Here is a 21,254-nt window from a genome sequence, read left to right as displayed (position 1 = left end):
CTTATTCCATTTTTTACTTAATGATTCTGGGAAAATGAAAAGTTTTATTGATCTCTGTGTGATATCAAACAGAACCACAGCCAGTATTTGTATAATTTGAGTAATATTCTCTACTCATTACAAGTGTGTTTTTTTTTTATTTTGTTTTGTATTTTTGTTTTTTTCGTTTTTGTGCTAGTCCACTCAATTGTTTTTTTAGTATCTGGTTAAGCCTGTTGGGTTGGATCAACCTCTGGTTACTTGCAGTCAATTTGCATTTTCAAAAGAGAGCCAGCATTGACAAACCAATAATTTATATCAAGTTATAATGTATGAACTCCACCTTTATGTCAACGATGAGAGTACGAAGGAGCATTGTGTTCAAATCTTGTCTTTGCAAACACGTTGCCTTTCAGTAGCAATTGCAGATACTTGAGATGCAATCTGCATTTGGCCCAGTTTGTCTTTCGTTCATGTGCATCTCTATAGGTTATTTTAGCACTAAAGAAATGCAATGCATGGCGGGTCAAACACAGCCTCCGAACTACCATGTGCACTGCTCATGAAAGTCACTGAGATTTTGATGACTTTTGGTGTAACATGGGTAAAAAATGTCCTTACACGTTTACCCTAAATCCTTTTGTTTCCTATGTCCTGAAACGTTTGCTTGATGCTGTTACATTCTTACTAAGGTTACATTTTTTGTAATGAGTAAAAAGCAGTGGTTGGCCCTCCGTTGTGAACTAGAGGCTCCAGACTGAGCTTGGGTAATGTCACCAGGGGAGGAGTGACTCAGAGGTTATTTAAGGAAGCCACTAGGCAGATACATGTGGACTGTTTGATCAAAACACCGTAGGTGCCAGTTAATGAAACACTAATTTCTAAATGACTGCTTAATAAGCTTTCATTATCTTTTATCTTATATAATTATGCAGCTAGAATAATTTCTGCTTTCTGTGTTATATAGATAGCCTAAACTCTAAAAACTATATTCAGCCTTTCCAGAATCCATAGTGTCTATGGTGAAGCTGTATTCCCTGTATACATGTTATGAAAAGATATAATTCCAGTTTTCTGTAAACTTAGAATGCTTTCCTACCCAGATCTCCTATGGTAACCAGGAAAAATAAAATTTTCAAAGGCACCAAGAAAAAGAATCCTAAAATAAATGACAAAGCATGTTTCATAAAAGGCTATATCCAAACAATACCACATTTCTAGGAATTGCTGCCCCCTACAAAAATGAGATAATTTAGGAGCAATGTGCTATATATTAGACTGCAGTGTAACATTCTTTATTGTGGAACTTGGCTGGAGACTAGGATTCCCCAGTGCACACCTTCTCGACTTGCTAATTTGGAAATTGCTGTTTAGTTAGAGATAGTTTCCTAGGTTTTTTCCTTTTACCTTGTGTAGGTTTTGTTTATTTTTTGTAGCCTATTTTAATCTTTAAAACCATCACAGACAACTGCCTCTTTTTCGGTAAAAACAATTTGGAAATATTATTGGGCACCTCCATCTTGTTTGACATCTACAGCAGCCTGTGAATCTTAACATTGATTGCATAGGAAACATGGAAAAAGGACATTGCTGCTTGTTATAAATAAGCTGGTGGCTTCTCAGAGAAAAGTAGCTGGAAGCTAGAAATAAGTTATGTGTATAACTTGTATAGCGTCTTTTAAAAGGTCACAACCTTCCCTCCCTGGTCTAATCAACACTTTTAGCATGCTCTCCTGTCAGCTACATTGGGGGTGGCTAGCAAGATTTTTTTTTCCTTTTTTTTAACCTTTAGTTATTATATTGTTTTATTCATATTGTCATAATATAAAGAACTTTGAAGACGAATATCTTGACTTGTTTGCTATTCCTTAAATGCAAATAGAAACCACAGACCAACTTTTTAAAAAGTTTGGATAATGTGGGAAAGGGTTAGAACTTTTTTTTCTTCTTTTCACAGAAAACGAAAGGAAATTTTACCAAATTTTGGGAGACCATACCAGAAACAATTTTTGTAATTTTATTTTTGATCAACTAAATTCAACCAAAGCTGATTTACTTGGCCAAGGCAAAATTGACCTGATAATTGAAATAGAAATGTTAATAAAAAATAAGGATGAATACCACCAAAAGGCTATAACTATCCGAAGGGTGTCTTTCTAAACATTTTCTCCCTATGGTCTCCATAGGCCCTACTCTTTATAGGATGAAGATGATAACATGCTTGTAAAATGCATGCATAATGCATCTAAATTTAATGCCCCAGCACAGAATGACATGTAGAGGGGTGCAAACGTAGCCTAAAGCTTTTCTTTCAAAGTTCAGATTGAGAATTGATCCATTTTTTCACATCTTTCCTTCTCCTATAGTATTTATCTACTCTTTAATCCCATGGCTAGAAGGCTTTTAAATGAACATATTGACATACTTGCGTTTAAAGTCATCTGAGGCCAGCTTGGCATTTTCCATCTGTAGTGTTAGCTTGGCACCATTTATATGTCCATTGAGAAGCTGTAAAACAGAAAAGGAGAATTACCCAAATGTTTAACAAGCAAATCCAAGCGCCAAGTCATAGTGCACCTTTGCACAAAGCATCACCCCATCATGATGAGTGGCAGGACATCTTACGTAAAGAAAAACATGAAGAATTACTGTCAAGGTTCAGACCTGTTTAGTCCTTTATTGAAAATAATGGCCATAAACAGGAACTATTTTTTTGTAGCAGTTACTGGCACATGGACACCATGAAACACAAAGTGTAGTTTTCTAAAATGAAACCATGGTAGTATTAGGTGTGAATAGTGGATCCAAATAGGTGTCTTTCATCTTAGCATTTGTTTTTCTCCTCTCAAGTTTCAGAAGTATTTCCTGCAGGAGTAGCCCAATATTTTGCTAGTTTGTGTCACTGACAAGGCGTGGGCTCTGTGTTTGAAGTTACAGCAATAACTTGCTAATGGAAATGTGTTAATCCATCCGTGCACTATTAGAACTAGGGTGGGACCCGTACCGGTCTGCTACGCGAGCCGTCAAACAAAACATTCCTTTTTATTTATAACAAATGACGAATATAGTCTGACCCCAATAACTACTAAAATTCAATGTAACTGATACCATTACCATGACTACAAAGGAAAAGAAATACATAAACTGAGTGATCCTATTAGGGTGAAAGGGGGTATACAACCATCCAAGGAGTTATTTTTGTGTTATGAAAGTTGAATCCAAACTTTTTTCTATGTTTTAGTACACCTAGTGTGGTTCTGTACTCATTTTGCTTTTCTGCCGTCTTCGCAAAGTATGCATACAAGGTATACACCAAAAACTAATAAAAAATAATCTATACAGTATTTATGGCACAGAAGTGGTGGATGCCAAGAATCTGCTCTTATCTGATCTATTGTGGATATTTACATTGGGCTCTTGCCCAGTGTAAAGCAGTTGCTGGGGGCGGTCAAGGGGTCAGTTGTGTAACTCCCTACTATGGGGCTTTGGGGGTGGAACATAAGAAGATCCTGCCATTACTTGAAATGTTAGAATTGGAGCAACAAGAAGAATTCAAGACGTTTCTCGTATTCTGTCTGTTAAGTATACCACTAACAGTCTATTGTCTTCTTCCTAAGGCTGAAAGTACATTATTGGCAGCAACATGTAAAAATAAAGTGGACAAATTGTTTTGGCTTTATATACATACTTTGTGATGGTTGGATATTAATGGTTGGATATTGACCTGATTTGTAGAGCAAAAGCTCAGCTTTGACCTTTATTTTTTCTAATAAAATTTTCTATAGTGTATGATTTCATACACCATATTTAGCGGTGATACAGTTTTGTTTAAGTGGTGTTAAAGGTAATATTATGCTTGGGTAAGCTTCAAATTGAATACAAAGACAGTTTTCGGGTATAAAAATTGAAGTCAACAATAAAGGATGTCAGGACTCATAGTACGCACCTAAATTGTCTCCAAGTCAAGTCTTCCTAATCCACTATGTATTTTATTGAGTCTAGACACTTAGCATTTGTCTTCCTTGTCGAGAAGTACATAATAATAATCCTTTCGAGGGAATGAGCCCAACTTTATACTGTTGACAACAATCTTATCTTAATCTCAACCTAATTCCTAAAAATAACAGTTTCACAATGAGATAGAAAATATGTTAAGTGGCTACCTAGTATGCCTAAAAGAGGGTTAGTTTTATATCTTAGCTAATAAAATTCTTCACATGTGGATTATAAAGGTTTTTAAAGAGCCATTTCTTTAAGTTTTTTTGTGGTGGTGTGATGGTAGTGGGTCAGACCAACTTTCTTTTGCCCCTTTTAAGTTTAACGAGATCAAAAGTCATAGCCACACAATGGCTGAATAGAACTATTTGCTCACTCTGCTCTCTCGTAGTTGCTGGTTCTAGCTTTACTGGTACAAACTGTCCGCCTACTCTGCTAACAGTTCAGATGTATGTAAACACCATGAACTCTATTTATAAAACAGGGGATTAGACTATTCCCTTGTGGAAATCTGCCAGGTCGATGTGTTTCAATAGCACTAATCGATTACCATGAGAAAATGTTTGACTCCCTGTTTTATAGATAGAGCCCCTTATGTTGTGCTGGGTTTTCTCCCAAATCTTCCTTAGTCGGCTCTAGGACCCCTAATGCCAAGTTTTACCAAAAGCCTTCTGTCTACCAGGACATTAACACCATACACCAAACAGCCTCAGCCTGGGTATTACATAGCTACCTATGACCTACTCAGCCATATATATATATTTTCTAACATGCGTCGATTTAAATACAAAATTACAAGTCACACCAAAGCCTCCCTTTTTACAGAACAATACCTTGTACTTCACAAAGAATAACCAACATTTTGCAATTCTGAACCCATTTTCCAGTAGCGGGATTAGCATAATACACTCTTAATCTGCACTCTACCCAACAAAAAAAAGCAGTTCTGTTTAGAGCAGATCTTCATAAAAACAGATCTTCATACAAATGACCCTGCATTCTGTTCCAGGCTATGTCATAGCTTTAGGTAATCCATGTGAGTGTATATATGACTTAACCACACATTTCACACACTCATAAAAATATCATTATGACTAATTTTTCTTTTGGCCTTTTAGAAGCGGATACAATTAGTGTAATTATAAGGCACGGTCACCCTATATATATATATATATATATATATATATATATGTAATAATAGTAGAGAATGTTGAATGTTTTAACAATGTTTCACATTGTCTGCTAAGCTGGATCATACCATTCATATCTCGATATGCTCGTCTTGTGATTAGAGTTCATAGGTTGTTTAATTACCTAATTAGGAAAGGTTAAGCATTCTTCTATCACACACAACCTCAGTTGCATTCTACCCTACAGCAGCAAGCTTTAAACATTATTAAATAGTGTTTGTGTATTTTATTGGTATCCCAAAGGTAAAAGATCTTATTAGATACATGTTTCCGCAGTACCCTTAAAACAATTCAGAGACTTAGAAATGCCCTGTAGGGAAAAATCCTGGGGCATTTTATATATATATATATATATATGAATTTTAGTTCAGCAATTAAAAATCCACATTTAAAAAAAGTTTGACCAGCAGGACATTCTTGCAGGAAGGGATAGGCGATGTCCGCTCTGCAATATTCCTTCTTACCAGCCAGATCCTTTTGAAGAACTGTAAAAACATGTGAGCTGTGCCATGTGGTTATGTGGGAATCGCCAAGTATTGCCAAGGACTTCCCACCACTGGGGAAGATTGAAAGAACAGAAGCCTGCATATCACCTGATCAACCAGGAGACTTCTGAAAGAGGTAAGTAGTCTACAAAAAATAAAAATTACATGCAGCCCTTGGAGAAAAGATTGTATTTTTTAGAAATAGTAAAATGCATTTGTACAAATCTACATACTTAAAAGTCCCTAAATGTTCAACGTGTGACTGTGTCCATTTGTTATTATAAAGTCATAAAATGATGGGCGTCATAGGTAGGGTTTATTATTCGTTTAGTTCAGGGCCAGACAGGTAATAAAATGTAGAGACGTGAAGAATACCAACGCTTTGTTTATATTGCTGTGCCAGTTCTTGGTATTGAGTAACTGGCTAGTGAAGCAGTAAGCTCTCAGTACTAAAAGCAAATGGAAACAAATATGGAGATTTATCAAATCTGTCACAAGCAAATAAATAATTTAAAGAAAGCTGATATAATATTTACAAAGTGGGATGTTTTCTTAACCTGCATTACAAAATGAACATATGATAGAAAAGCAGGGTTAGCATTTGAAAAGAATCGAACTCTGAAAGCTATGTCCCAAAAGGTCAGACGGGCAAAGAACTGGTCACCATTATCGCCTGTGTTCTTACTTAATCTCTCAACATCGACTTATCATAACTCTGTGTGGGGTGGCCAGATCATTACAGGCACGGGTTTGATTATAGGTACAGATACAGGTTTTCTCTCCTTAAACATATCTGTGTAACACATAAAAGAAAGTAAAAAAAAAATAAGTTCGTAGCCCTATTGGGGCCTTTTATAGACAGAAGCCACCTCTTTATAACCTCAGAGGTATGTTCATATACAGTAGCTCCCCCCAACTGTGATGAAAACCATTTATTTGCCCCTTTCACACAATTAATGGATAGAAATGGGGCTTCCCATACTGGGTATGTAGTAGGTCTGTTGTTATGGCCTCCTGCTATTGATCATCATTCTAGCTTATCTATGTCAACTTAAATGTTTGTATTTCTAGGGCTAATTATAGTAATGGTTTGTTGTTGTTAGTTGTGTTACTAATTATGATGACTCCTTGGTTATGAAGTACTTTCAGCTGTGTATTTTGTAAATGTTGGTGTGAAATATAGTGTGGTGAGATAGGAATGAAGTTGTCTACATTTAGCTATTTCTTCTGCACCAAGCCACTATGGAAGCTCAGTACTTGACTATTGCCAATTCAGGTGCCTCTCGTGTAGGGCAGAGAGGACTTTTAACTATGGGTAAGTTTCTCGCACAGTTTTTCGGCTTCTTACATTCTGGTAGCCTGGCCTTGGAGGGAATTGATGGAGAGACAAAAGGCTTGAGTTATTAGAGCTCTCCAAAACTGGAGAAAATGACTGTCAAAGGAGAACTGGGGTGATCCCAAAAACCTTGAACAGATCTGGTTCAGGATTGAAAATGTTTGGCAACTAAAAACAGATGATTTTTTCAAAATCATTTCCAGGTTAGCTGAATCACTGAGGTTTTCCCATGATAGTCTATCTTCTCCAGTCATGAAGACCTTTATTAAATCAGGCTCAAAGTGTAGCTAAGCTTAGCAGTCAGTAAAACTTTACAGCAACATTTTAAAACCCCTCTCTTTCTTTAATTCCTCAGTTCTTTAATTCTGCACGTTACTGTAAACTATAGCCTGTAGATCCTGTTGATCTGCTTTGTACAATCTTTTTTTGCCTTAGTAAACTTTGTCTGGCTTCCCGCCTGGAGCAAAAGGTCTTGTCTAGTTATGAAAATTAAGAACTTATGTCAACATGATACCTTGGTTAAGGAATATTGTATTTCTTGTAGGTACTGTATATGCCATTGAAATTTTATCATATTTCCTAATAAAGACAAACACAAAAGTGCAGTGGAGCCTGTTCACATAAATTTATGTGTTGCAAGCTTCAAAAGACTGGAAGAAAAATTAGGTTGGCTCTCTTTTTATCTTTTATGTACATGCTCGGTCACATTTTTGGCTGCTAAAAGGGGTTCTCCAAGCATGTTCTTGGGGATTGCCTAACACTCAACTCTGAGGGTTATCTAGGTCAGTGGTTGCCAACATTTTCAAACCTACGGACCACTAAATTTACCGGCTCTGGACAGCGCATGCACGAGGAGCCAGGTGTCACTTAAAGGGGAAGAAATTACCCCCCATAGTGACGTCATGATAGTGAACCCGCCCACTCTCCCATCGCAGGCTCAGACCAGAGACGCAACTCGGCCAGTTCCCTAAGCCTGTGATTCACACGGGTGACATGGTCTGCGGCTCGGGCCAGTGCGCGCCCTCCCAGCGAGGTTTTTTTCCTGACCCCAATCGGGGGTGCACCGACCAGAGCCGTGGACCACCGGTTGGCGACTGCCGATCTAGGTAGACTCCAAAACCCAGGGAGGTTTTCAGATTAAATTAGGTCTCATCCCACTACTATAAACTCTGCCATAGATGTTTGGCCCCCACCAGACTCCGCATTTCTATTGCTCACACTGCACTGCTGACTCCCTTTTGTGCAAATTGGACCACCTTTCATTCCCACATTTAGAGAAATTAATACATCAATATTCAAATCAAGCAAACTGAGGGTACTTTTTAATAGTGGTACCTACATTACCACTAACTAGTTAGAATAGTAATTCTAAAAAATTATATTTTATGGTTTATGTGAAATCTTTGACAAGGTCACATGGTACACCGACAGTTGACTATATAAGGACATTTTTATCTACTTCTAACTTCCTGGTATGTATATATGAGACAGAAAGTGGCAGGGATCTTAATAATTTCCTACTTTCTAAAATTTGAATTGGCTTTACATATACTTTAAAGCTATACTCCAGACCAGTGTTTATTAGCCATGGTTTAGTGAAACCCTATTGTTTCTCCAGAAGTTTCATTGGGCATCCTATCCAAAATATCAGTAGATAGAATTAGCCATAAAATGAATATTAAGCCAGAAAACAATTACCATAACACTTACTGATCAGTGATACCTAATGTTGTACATCAGTGTAAAAAAATAATTATTTCAAAAATTATTTTGGATACAGTTTATCCAGTACACACATCCATCAAGCTAGCCGAGTCTTAATACTCTAAATGTCCAGGTGCCAAGAGATGGTTTGATACGAAAACACGTGTTACCCAAGTCTGCCTTTTAAGGAGCAAATTCTACAAATGAAAGCAAAGCTCATTTGAGTTAACCAGAGGGCATTGCAAACAATCCGTGAATAATAAGAATCTGTGGGCTCCTCAGGCCTACAATGTCTGTTATATATCCCCAAGGGTTTGTATTTTTTTGGTACAATTATCTTGGCACCAAATACTATACACGCTTCAAATGGAAGTGATTAGATATAAAATTAAACATTCAGATTTCATTTTAAAGTGTATTTTTTAAATACTGTAAATGACCATAGCTTTAATTGTAACTTAAAAACAAGCCCTAAAATGTAATGCAGAACTCCAGACATATATATATATATATATATATATATATATCCCAAATAATAGTAATAATTAGCACTTTTTGCAATAATAACTTTCAATCCAAAACTGTCCTCTGAAGTGCTTCACTGCTCCATAAGTCCAGCTCCGACAGAACATGGCAGAAAAATACATTAAAAATGGTTGCTTTTAGTGTTTTTCTCATAAATTATTTATTAGTTTGCAGTGTGCCTTTTAACTTACTTCTCCAGGAAGAATTAATTCCCTAGCACAATTCTTTTCTTCCTTGAATTTAAAATCCCTCTCATCTAATGGAAATGTTTAACTACTGCTGTCTGAGTAAAGCCTGCATTCCTCACCTTCCTAAATAGACTTATACCAGCTATGGGAAATGTGAAGGAGAGTACTTAAGTGTAACTGTTAAATGACAGCACTAAAGCTACGTACACACTTCCAATTATTATCGTTGGTAAACGAACGACGAACGATCCTGCACGATATCTGTGAACGTGCACGTGCAATATCTGTGATATTGTACACACAATAGATGCGATCGTTTGAACGATACAGGAAGTTATGTGCACCACAGGAACGTTCGTTCATCACGCATGCTCAGACCATGGACGATCAATGAACGATCGTACACACGAACGATGGTCAACGATCGTCTTCCGATCTGCCGGTCCGGTCGTTCATTTCCAACGACTTTCCTCGTTCGTCGGCGTCGTTGGTTACTTTTTTTACAAACGATTTTTGCCCAATCGATTGTTCGTCGTTCGTTCGTCGTTCATTTTGAACGATAAAAATTGGAAGTGTGTACGCAGCTTAATTTTTATTTTATTTTTTTTTTTTTTACACTGATGACATTTCATCAAAGATAGTGGCATGAAGTAACTTAGGGCCTTTTGGAAGTCTATGTGCATAGACATTTATAGGAATATATTTGTTGAAATAAATGCTCAGGAGACAGGGACTCCTTATAGAGAAGTGGTTCCCAACCTTCTGCACGTCCCGGACCACTAAATGCACAGAATCCAAATGGCGCATGCGTGGGGTGTCGTGTCACTCAAAGGTAAAGAAACTTTCCCCAGAGTGACGTCATGATGCCAGAACCTGCCCACTCTCCCATCGCTGGTCTGAGGCTGCAATGGGAGAGTGGGCAGGTTGTGTTCAGAAACACAACCTCCCTATCGCCCTGAACCTGTGATGTCTCCAGGAGACAAGGTCCATGCTTATGGCCGGTGTGCCCCCGCCAAGCGGTGTCCTTCTCCTGACCCCGCTGGTGGGTGCACTGGCCAGAGCTGCAGCCCACCTGTCAGATAGCCAGGGGTTGGAGACCTCAAGACCTGGTAACTCAAAAAGAGCTAAGACGAAGTCAATGATTTGGTGGGTGGATTCGGTGATGCGACTACTATGCTGCCCACTGTTTTTCTCACTTGTTGGAGGGTCTGACTTGAGGAAGCGAATGCTCTCTCTTTATCCTGATGGTTACTTCCACACACACAGAGTGGAACATGGCATGGTAAGTCTGTAATAAGAGTCGGTCCACCCTGGATTCTTTTGTGCCATGGACACTCCACAACAATGAGAACTTAATTCTATAATTCTGTACCTGTTCTCATCTGTCCTGAGTGCTAAGCGATGATCCTTTGAAATATCCATAGAAAAGGTTACTTCTTTTTCCAGCATAGATAATCATACCCCTCTAAGTTTAAACACTTCTGTTGTATGATAGCATAAAATAACAGTTATTACTAATAGCCCAATTTAGAGAAGCATGTTATGACCAAGCCAACTTTACTGCGATTGATCACAGATTATTCAACTTTACTGTCATGCTTTAACACTGCCCATTTACTTTAATAGTGGCCTTTATGATCTATAGATTGATGCTATTGATCATGACTACTCATGTGAAGCACATGCATATTGCAATGAATCAAATAGTTTTATTTCATATGTCATGCTTTAAATTGTATACTGCAGATTGCAATTACATCTATTATTTATAGCATCTTACTTATTTGCATGGTTGCAAATCAAAGCTAAAAAATAGGACAGGAAAGGCTGACTGGTTGGTGGGAAAGTGGGATAAAGATCTGTATTGATGAAGAAAGTGTCAGGATTTTGATAACATGTCTAGATGTGGAGATGGATTTAAAGGGAATGGTGCTCTAGGCAGGATTATATCTACATTAGGAATGCTAAGTGATAGAACCTCTAGTAGGAGCCTCAAAAGACTGGATTGATAGCAGACCCAACCCACTAAATGGTCCACATTCACGATGATAAGTTGACCAAAATTATGGACTTCAGTAAGAGAACATGCATACTTTTGAACCAATGTCTCAGATATTTCTATTGACAACTGCATTGGCCAAAATTAAATTCAGCAATACAAGGACTATGCTCCCTCCAAATCATACAGGTTCAATTCTTTTAAAGAGCACCTTAAGCATCATCAATGTACTCCACATACAGAGATCGGACATGTTTGGAGATGGTGGGTGTGGAGATGCTGTATTAGCTCATACAGGAACTTTTCCTTTGGGGTGCCAGAGAATTTGTACACATGTATCTTTAGACATTAAGTATGATCACCATGCAGAACATCTACTAGATACAACAGATATTTGGCATTGTATAGATGCTAACAAACATAGATATATTAATACAAGGTCTCAGAACATTCCAGTTTAGAATATAAAGGATAAAATTCTAAAAAGTAAAAAAGAAATTCCCATTTTACATCGATAGCCAGCAGCTCCAATATAGATGGTTCATAAAATTCTCTCTAGTGTTCATTGGTGAAGGGCTGCCCACAACCCCTTGAGTATAGTTAAAAGATAAAGGCACTGATTTTAATAAAGTTCTCCAAGACTGAAGATGATAGGCTATGATCAGAGAATCAGGTTGGTTCAGCAACTTTGAAGTCAGAGATTGCTGATGGAACCCCCACTAACCTCTAGAGAAGCCTTAGTGGAGAAGTAGATCATCAAGCTGATGTAGCATGGTTAGCCATACTTGAGCTTCGAAACAAAATAGTTACCTTGGTATTACAAATGATTTTTTTAGCAAAGTGGTTTTGTTACTTTAGGTTTAAATTATTGTTATATAGTTGTTATTCTTTCTGGTAAAGTGTTGCAAGAGGCATGAAATGAGTTGTACCACATGCAAAGTCATGATAAGTACTAGTGTAATACCTCATATTAGCCAAATGAATATATATAGTGTCATGGCATTTCTTTTCTATTCAAAACCCTAAACTATCGGCCCTAACTCTCTCAGGAGGCAGGGGTAGATGTTCAGGTTCCTGAAGAATTTGAGGCCACGTCACATCTTTGACATAAAATCAAATGACTTATTTACAATGCTCGTGAGTTTCACCAAAACTGAAACATTCAGTGTCTTTTGGAATCTTATAATCATTATCCCCTTTAATTGGTCTGTATGAATGTCATGAAGTCATTTTAGCATCTATCAATGATGATGTAATGAACCTGAGGAAATAATTAGATCACAAAATTATGTCACCAGAAGAAGGATGAAAATTTGTATTGAAATATTTGCCTGGGGCTTTGACCTATTCTTAAAATTTTTAAATGCATGTTAGCTGTCTTACCTGCAAACAACTTGTTAATGTCAAGTGATTGAGATGTACCTTCCAGGCAGCCAAGCCGCATCACTTAATATTGGACTAATCAGATAGAAAGGGTAATTTACAAAGCTGGTATGCAACCCAAACAGTTACCTTATTAGTCAATCTCACGTTCTTCTTTTTTTTTTTGCACAGGGTAACTCTGCACTTCTCATTGTATTCGTGTTCATAAGAATATAAACAGGGATTCTCCGTATGCTCTTGCCTAAATTTGTACAATGTAAATAAAGAAAACTAGGGGAGGTAGGAGTCCACCAAAACTTTTATTTTACGGCAAACTCTAGGTCAGTGTTTCTCAACCAGGGTTATGTGGAAACCAAGGGTTCCTCCAGAGGTTTCTAGGGGTTCTTTAAGCAATCTGTGCCTCTTAGGTCAGGTACAACTGACACCGATGATCAAATCTGGCTCTCAAGTGTGACCATCTTCCCATTAGCCAACCATTTAAAAGGCATTCTTCTCTTTAATTATTAGGGTAAATGTTCTATGAATTGGGCATATTATAAACCTTGTCAGCGGTCCCCTGAGACAAAAAATGTATTTCAAGGGGTTCTCTATGGTTAATAGGTAGAGAAAGTAGAGAAAGGCTGCAATCGGCTGCAATTGTAGTTGGTATGGTACTAGCCATCTACCAGAGCTGTTTAGGATGTAGTTGGAGCGATCCCTTCTTCCTATCTAAAGCTAGGTACAGGTGCATTTGTACTCGTCTGATTATCGGCTCAGGGGTGATATCGGACAAGAATCTGGCAATTGTACAGCGCTCGTCGTCCATCGCCTGAACAACTGTCCTGGAGGATCCACGGACGATGGATGACAAACGATCGTAATGGAAGTGAAGGGAGAGAGAGCTCAGTGGGGTGCCGCTACATTTTTCTTTTCCTCCCCTCTCCATAGAGCAGAACGGTGCTGTACAGCACTCGTTCATGCACCGTGCAGTCGTTGGAAAGGATCATGAAAGATCCTTTCAAACGATAATTATTGCACGTGTGTACATAGCCTTAGGTACAACAGATGAAAAGTAAAGAAAATGCTCCAACAGCAAAAGTAAAAGAAAATAGGTAAAGGCTAGACATTGACAGGACAGAAACAGGAATTAAGGGAACCCTTTTTAAAGTATTCCCCTATCAAGTTTCAATTTACATTTTACCCAAATATCAAAATGTGATAGATAAGTACTTGATTTTGTCTAGTTGTTTCATAATCTTGCACTTAACATAGAACTATATTTAATGCCAGGCCCACATCAGGCTGGCTCAAACTGTTGTTCTTCTTTGTTTTATACACTGTGTTATTAAATAAAATTTTGTGCCATGTTCTGACAGCTGGAACCTTTGGATTACCAAGGGGGTTTTGTTTTAGAAGAGATGAAAGGATTTTAATATCCAGCTAGGATACAAGGCAAGAGACAGGCATTAATAGCCACTTTCGCATCATAAGGGATTAACTAAGGGAGTGAAAAATACTTCATTGTTACCTGAGTGAACAGGTAAAGCAACACATCAAGTTAGAAGCATAACAATCAATCTTACTATGAAGTTTCTGTATCCCTGCCAAATATTAAAATGTCATTCTACCTATACTTCAGTAATAGGTATAATCTAGCTGTCAGAACCCAGAAAACAGATAAGACTGAATCAGTGCAGCCACAGTCCACTCAAGCTTCTTGACATATATGGTATATGTGGTAGGAGGACACTTAGTCCAACAAAACTTTTAGTAGCAAAAGATATTTGAAAAAAAATGTCATGTGTACTTCTGTGAAATGCATCAATGGTCTTGTTGGGGCAAATACAATTGAATATATAAGTTTAACTGAGGATCTAGAGTGGCTGTTCCTCCATCTAAAATATATGGTAAGGGTTCAGTGGGGTGAACCAAATGATTGCTGCTTAGATCTCTTGGAGACTCTGCTGCAACAAATCACTAAAACCTGGAAACTCAAGTATGTGGAATTTACCATCATGGTCCTAAAACATGGATCTAATTCCCTTGTACATAGCTAGTGAGCACAAATTGTAAGAATCCAGCTGTGGCAGATGAGTGGAGATAGGAGCTCAAGCACCATATTTGTGTATCCATGGCCCATAAATGAACTTTTTGCCTGAAAATATCAATATTGGAAGATTTGACTCTACATGTTGACCTTTTTATTGAGTGTCTTGAATATCTACCCAGAAAATAGAAAAATAGGAGAAACAATCCCAACCATTTCTCCTAATTCATTGAGAACCACAGGGAAGTTAGTCATTTGACTACTTTAGTACATCACCTATGGCATCAGAAGTAGGAGGCCAACCATGACAGATGGGTGGAGTTAGCAATGCAGGGATTTTGTCAACATTGTCCATGAATGAACTTCTGACCTAAACATATTGATTTTTTAAGGATTGGCTCTACATATTAACCTCTTTTTTAGAATAAACTGATCTAGTAGCTATCAGAATCCAAAGTCTTTTAGCTTTAGGAATCTAAAACCTCTACCCAGAAATTCCAACCTCTTTTCCCATTTCAGTTAAGAACTATAAACTGTTAGAATATCTTTACTGCAGTTACCAAGTTCTACCTAATTCTTATTTCTTTCAAAACTAGAAAAAAATGTTTGTCTGAAGTTCGGTTTTACACAAAACTGGTGGATTGCCACGTGAAATGGCCTAAGCCATGTACACGCGTGAAATCATTGTCGTTGGAAAGGATCATTCACGATCCCTACTAACATACATGAACGAGTGATGTACATACAGGACTGTTCTGCTCTATGGAGAGGGAATAGAGAGCATGACGGAGCGGCAAACCACTGTGTTCTCTCCCCTTCACTTCCATTAGGATCGTCCGTGGATCCGCCAGGACGGTCGTTCGGATGATGGACGACAAGTGCTGTACACACATAAGATTATCTTCCGATATGGGCCCTGAGCCAAACATGGGACGCGAACGATTGCACGTGTGTACGTAGTCTTAGTCAGTTACAGACAACAGTGCAATGTGTACTGGATACATTTCAGCAATGTGTACTGGATACATTTCAGCCATGTGATTAAAACCATCAAGGAGTAGCCTAGCCCTTGCTGAGGTTTGTTATGGACAGTGATATTTCTTATGAAGAATTACAGGTAGCATGATACCTACCTCTTAAATTTTAATGCTTCTTGGGAACTGCCAAAATCTTTGGTGGAAGCTCTATTTTATTTTACTAATGTTAAATGCAACCATTAAGTTTTCGTGATAACCTTTACCTTATTGCACATGTCGTAATGCAACCATTATCATTTCTAAAACTTAGAATTTCTGATCTTGGTTCTGCATGATCTAGTTGTCTTGGGGGGTGTTCAGTGCCCTATGAAGTCAAAGTGTCTGGTTTCCCTGGTCAGCAATGAATGTGCCAGAAAAACAATATGCATATAAAAATATATCTTCAGAAATGAATAAAATTCCTTTAGCCACCCTTAGTGCTGACAAGCTTCTTCAGCCTGCATGCACATCAGTAAATATTTGTTCTGCCTTCAGATGCCTTTAGAGCATTTGGAGAATGAATTTAGTGTTCCTTATTAATGCCTGTGTGACAGAGGGTGAACCAGCCAAGGGAGACACTTACTCTTCTGACAACTGCCTAAAAACTAAACTCTTCTCACTTCTTGATGCATCTCTGGGACAGGAAGTAAAGTGAAATATCCCAAATCTGACAAGGGCAAGGCAGAATAAAATAACAAGAGCTTTAATCTTTCCCAAAAATAAGGAATAAAAAAGTTTACGCTTTTTATATACTTTAAGGGCTCTGGCCACTAAGTTGCCAAAGTACAGTGAACAATCACTTGCATGAGAACTTTTGATTTCCCAGCACATGATAGCATGTTTGAAGACAGGTTCACTTTTACTTTAGGAGGCCTTTCAACTCTTTACATCTTTCTCAAACAGACTTGAAGATGTAATTAAAAAGTGCCTAACTAATATTCTGCTTTTAATTAGCCATACATATTTTAAAAAGAAAATTCGATCCCTCAACCCTGGGTCTCAGCTTTACACATTTCAGAATTACTTAAGCTTTTAAAATTCTCTTGGCATTCAGTACCTGTGCTTGTAGATCTGCGATGGCCTTTTCATAGTGGCTGTAGTCTCGCTTCTTATTTTGATTCCTATTTTTGTGCCAATCGCTGATCTTCTTCTCCAATTCTGCATTGGCCTCCTCCAACGATCGCACTTTCTCTAAGTACGAGGCCAGTCGGTCATTTAAATTCTGCATGGTCTGCTTGCCATTACCAGATAGCAGGCCATCATTGAGAAAATCCTTGGTGTAGTCTATTCCTCCCAAGGAAGATGAAAGGGAAGTAGATCTGGACCTAGACAGCCGACTTCCATTACCAATGCTGTGAGTGGAGGAACTGTAGGACTCCCCTAATCCTCCATTGATAGAGGAGAAGGATGACTGGATCTTGCTAGAATAGAGGCTCATGATCAGCTGTGAATCTTCACTAAACATCAACTGTCATCAGCACGTTGCTGTATAGTAGATGTGTATCATAACTAGTCTACTTTATGTCTTCCCCCAGTGGGAGTTGCCTAGGCAGGCAGGATTGTGTCATCTCATTAAGTTGCTCAATCCTGCAACTTGGTGTTATTATTTTGAATAACAACTGAACCTCTCACTCCTATATTTTTTTTCCCTCATTCACATTATGCTAACAAGGTGTGTCTTAGGTGGAGGAAGCTTTGCTGAGTTTCAAACTCTATTGTAATTGTGTACAAGTGCAATGTCTGCTCACCGTACCTTTAGAAAGCAGCCACAAAGAATTCTACGGCAACTCTCCAGATTCCGGAGTATAATTACACTGTCTGAGAGGTTAACCTTTTCTATCCTGATATGGAATTAATAAAGGGATTAGCAAGCTGGGGTTTAGTTTAAAAATTATGAAAGAATAGTAATAGTTATCAGCAGGCAACTAATGGCATTCCAGATTTCAGAAATGTAGCCGAGGATGAGGCATGATCTCTGACTAATTGCTATGGGTTACTGCAGTTTGTACATAACTGTCAATCAGACTTCTTTAAAGGTGCAGTAACCATCAAATTAAAAAGTTATGCTTTTGTGAAAGAACTAAAAATTGTTCCTGCCGGAATATAAAAAGAGGGAAAAATTTAAATGCATTAAAAAGGCATTAATTTGATCCATGACTGTTTATATTCTAATGCATTCATGTATCCACTAGTAAAAGCTACTAAAAAAACTTTTACATAAGTCATCTAATCATAATATAATTATTTTTCATGATGGATGTTTAGAAAAGCAGCAGAAGGAGCAATGGTAACATGCAATCACATTTTAAATTTCAGCTTAAGGTAGTCGGGACAATAATAACATTTCTATTTAAATTATCATTATAGTATTACCTATTTTAATGCATTTAATTCCAATTGATCTCCAGCTACGGTATACGTTACTGTAATGCCTAGGTCAGGTTGCACATTTGGCTCTCTAGTGGCCCAACAGCCACCACTCCACTTACCCAACACTGCTGAAATCCACATTGTTGTTCAGGAAAAGCAAAGCTAGTAATTAGAACAGTGTTACGGGAGGTTGGGTGTCTGCCCACAGGGTACTACACATAGCTTCCTCTGGAAACCTCACAGGACCCGACCTCATGCTGAGCCTCTATGACTGAAAGGTGAGCCAGAGAAAGAAAAGGCTGGCTGATGCTGAAAAGTCAAACAGCCAGAATATGAGATGGGTTCTACCTGACTTGGAGCTTCTATTGCACACTAGAGGCAAGCATTTACATCTGTGCAAGACAACGGCAAGAGTTCAGCTTTAATAACGCTGATCGCAATTAGTCTGCTGAGTTTTTATTACATATTTCATACTGACCTCTCTTATTCTGTTGTTTTTGTGGACCCACAAATCCAACATATTTAACCATGTCTGCTTGATATTGGAGGTGACCATTGCTGACCACTCCTTCTGAAGCAACTAATTATCTTACTGTCATGTTGACTTTCTTGATACTTTCAGTGCGTCACCTAGAACAAGTTTTCAAAAAACGGCTTCTGATTTTACTCTCGCTTTTCCCAATCATTGTACCAGATCTAGATCAGTGACTCGGAAAGTATCATAACCAGTGGTACAGCCAAGGAACTGTTATTTTGGGAAAATGATAATCAATGGCAGCTGCCACATTATACTTGTGGAACCTTCAATTTAATATGATTGTAAAATAGTTGTTATAGGTCATTATTTGGAGTAACATTATTCAATAGGTCTGATTTAAATAAGCTCTTCAAGACTGAAGATAGACTATCATGGGAGAAGCCAGGTGATCAGGCAAACCTTGAATGGATTTTGTCCAGGACTGAAAACATTTGCCACCTAATAGCAAATGATTAAGAAATCCATTTCAAAGTTTTCTGGATCACCCAGGATCTCCTATGATAGTCCTCCTTGGTTTATATAAAACCTCTCCGGTTTATTAAATTGGACCCAATAAGAATTTGCACATTGCTGTAATCCAAATGTTCTTCATTTTATACAGGCAGTTCTTTTCCAACAAATGTGGTTGATTCTGGATTAATTTTCATCTTGTAGAATATCAGTTTAAAGGATATTTCCTTTTGGAGTATACAAAGGCAAAAATCTTTGATACTTTTTTTACACATACCTCCCTGAACATTACTGTACTGTGGAATTTTTCTTTAAGAATTTTGCTAAATAAAGGATATAAAATCATCAACTCATAGTTGTCTGTTCAAGCCCTTAAGGAGGTTCCACTGATGTGTGACATATACATAAAAACATGCAAACATTAAGGTACAACATGTCGAAATATGAAATATAGAGGGATAGCTATAAATATTGCATACTTCCCCAACTTTCTGAGATGAGAAACAGGGACACTTGTGCAAGAAAAGTACGTAGGCAAAAGACACTCCTTTTAGTGATGCGGTTCACAAAGAACTAAAGTGAAACAATAATACCCACAGCAACTTATTTTCACCACTTCTTTATGTTGAGTTTAAATCAATAAATAAAATAGTTTTGAGGTCTAGGTGTCTTGCTTGGCCATGTCAAGCACCTAATCTAAAAAAAGTTGCAGATTCAACCAAGACTGGGTGAATTTGGAATATCCAGGTGATAAATATAAACATATTGTTATATATTTAAGAATTTAAATTTTTAGATTTCCCTGACGTTTTGTTATTTTACTGAATGTTCTTCTAACACCCATAAAACCACCTGCCCAGTGCTAAAGCCGCATTCTGACATTCCTCCAGGCTTAAAAAATACAGCCTGGAGTAGAATGCAGCTATAACAATGGTTTAGTACCTACAGTTCTTGCACTTTCTCTTTCTGGTTTCTGCATTTTCTAAACTGTAAAAATTTTTTTACAATTAGATGGTACAATGGTGGTCTGTGGGTTTCTATTGCTGGATCAGGAGCACTATGTTAATGGTACCAATTTTTTGCATTTTTCAGAGCTTGGGGTGAAGGGTGGAACCTCCCTTTTTCAGGATCACCATTTTTATACAGATAGTTTTTTGTAATTACCCAGCGTTGACTATGGCTACGTACACATGTGCTATGGTTCCCATCCGATAATTCTCTCAGGGCCGATATGGAACGAGAATCAGGCGTGTGTGTACAGCGCTAGCTGTCTATCTTCTGAACGACTATCCTGGCGGATCCATGGACGTAGGACGACAAACAATCTTTGTGGAAGTGAGGGGGCAGAGAGTGCAGCGGGGTGCCGCTCCGTCGTTCTCCTCCTTCCCTCTCCATAGAGCAGAACGGTGCTGTATGTACAGTACTCGTTCATGCATTCTGCAGTCGTTAGTCGTTGGAAAGGACTTGTGTGCATGGCCTATTACTGCTATGTAAATATCAATACAAGACTGTGTTTCTACTAAAGATGGGAAAACAAGCATATGGTTGATAACTGTACTGTAAAAAGTTGCACCTTAGGCTGCGCCTAATTGTAAATGCGGCCCATGGCTATGGTTCCAGTGTTTGGAGTGATGCCTCTCTGAAAGTGTAGTTAATTTGTTTTCCTCCCATTAGCTCATTGGTTTATCATTTTTATCCAAGACTCCTTTTGAGAGATTTTCCAAATACCAGTCTAGAAAAAAATGATTCTTTCACCTTCCCACTCTATCCAAAATTGAAAGAACTTTTAACAAGTGAAATGACTGAATATTTAATGAGATGCTACCTTTCCAAAATGATTTTTTTCCCTACTATGCCAACTTTTAAATAAAAAAAGATGAATGCTTTGCCTGTTTCATATAACTGAGCACTCAGTTTGGTTTGCCCTGAAGCTCCCAAAAGTGTTCTTTTGTTCTTGTTAATTATCTGTTTCTAAATGGAAGCTTATATGCTTTTTCATTGCGTCCAATAAAAGCATTTTTATGTTAAATTCTATGGCTCAAAATGTTCACTGCTATGACTATCTGTAA

The 21,254-nt window shown here is 37.9% G+C and overlaps 1 protein-coding gene across 1 annotated transcript in view; it reads right to left on the bottom strand.

The window, feature by feature from the left end:
* Positions 1–17,567, bottom strand: part of LOC140333241 (keratin, type I cytoskeletal 19-like) — a 30,967-nt gene extending 13,400 nt beyond the window's left edge. The window contains exons 1-2 of the mRNA XM_072414779.1: positions 16,885–17,567; positions 2,405–2,487 (exon numbers count right to left, since the gene is read on the bottom strand). Of these exons, the coding sequence (XP_072270880.1) occupies positions 2,405–2,487; positions 16,885–17,292 (491 nt within the window). The 5' untranslated portion in view covers positions 17,293–17,567. The remainder of the gene's footprint in view (positions 1–2,404; positions 2,488–16,884) is intronic.
* Positions 17,568–21,254: the final 3,687 nt, after the last annotated feature.

The sequence above is a fragment of the Pyxicephalus adspersus genome, chromosome 6 (assembly GCF_032062135.1).
Source record: "Pyxicephalus adspersus chromosome 6, UCB_Pads_2.0, whole genome shotgun sequence".
Lineage (NCBI taxonomy): Eukaryota > Metazoa > Chordata > Amphibia > Anura > Pyxicephalidae > Pyxicephalus > Pyxicephalus adspersus.
This window is presented reverse-complemented; position numbering and strand designations above follow the sequence as displayed.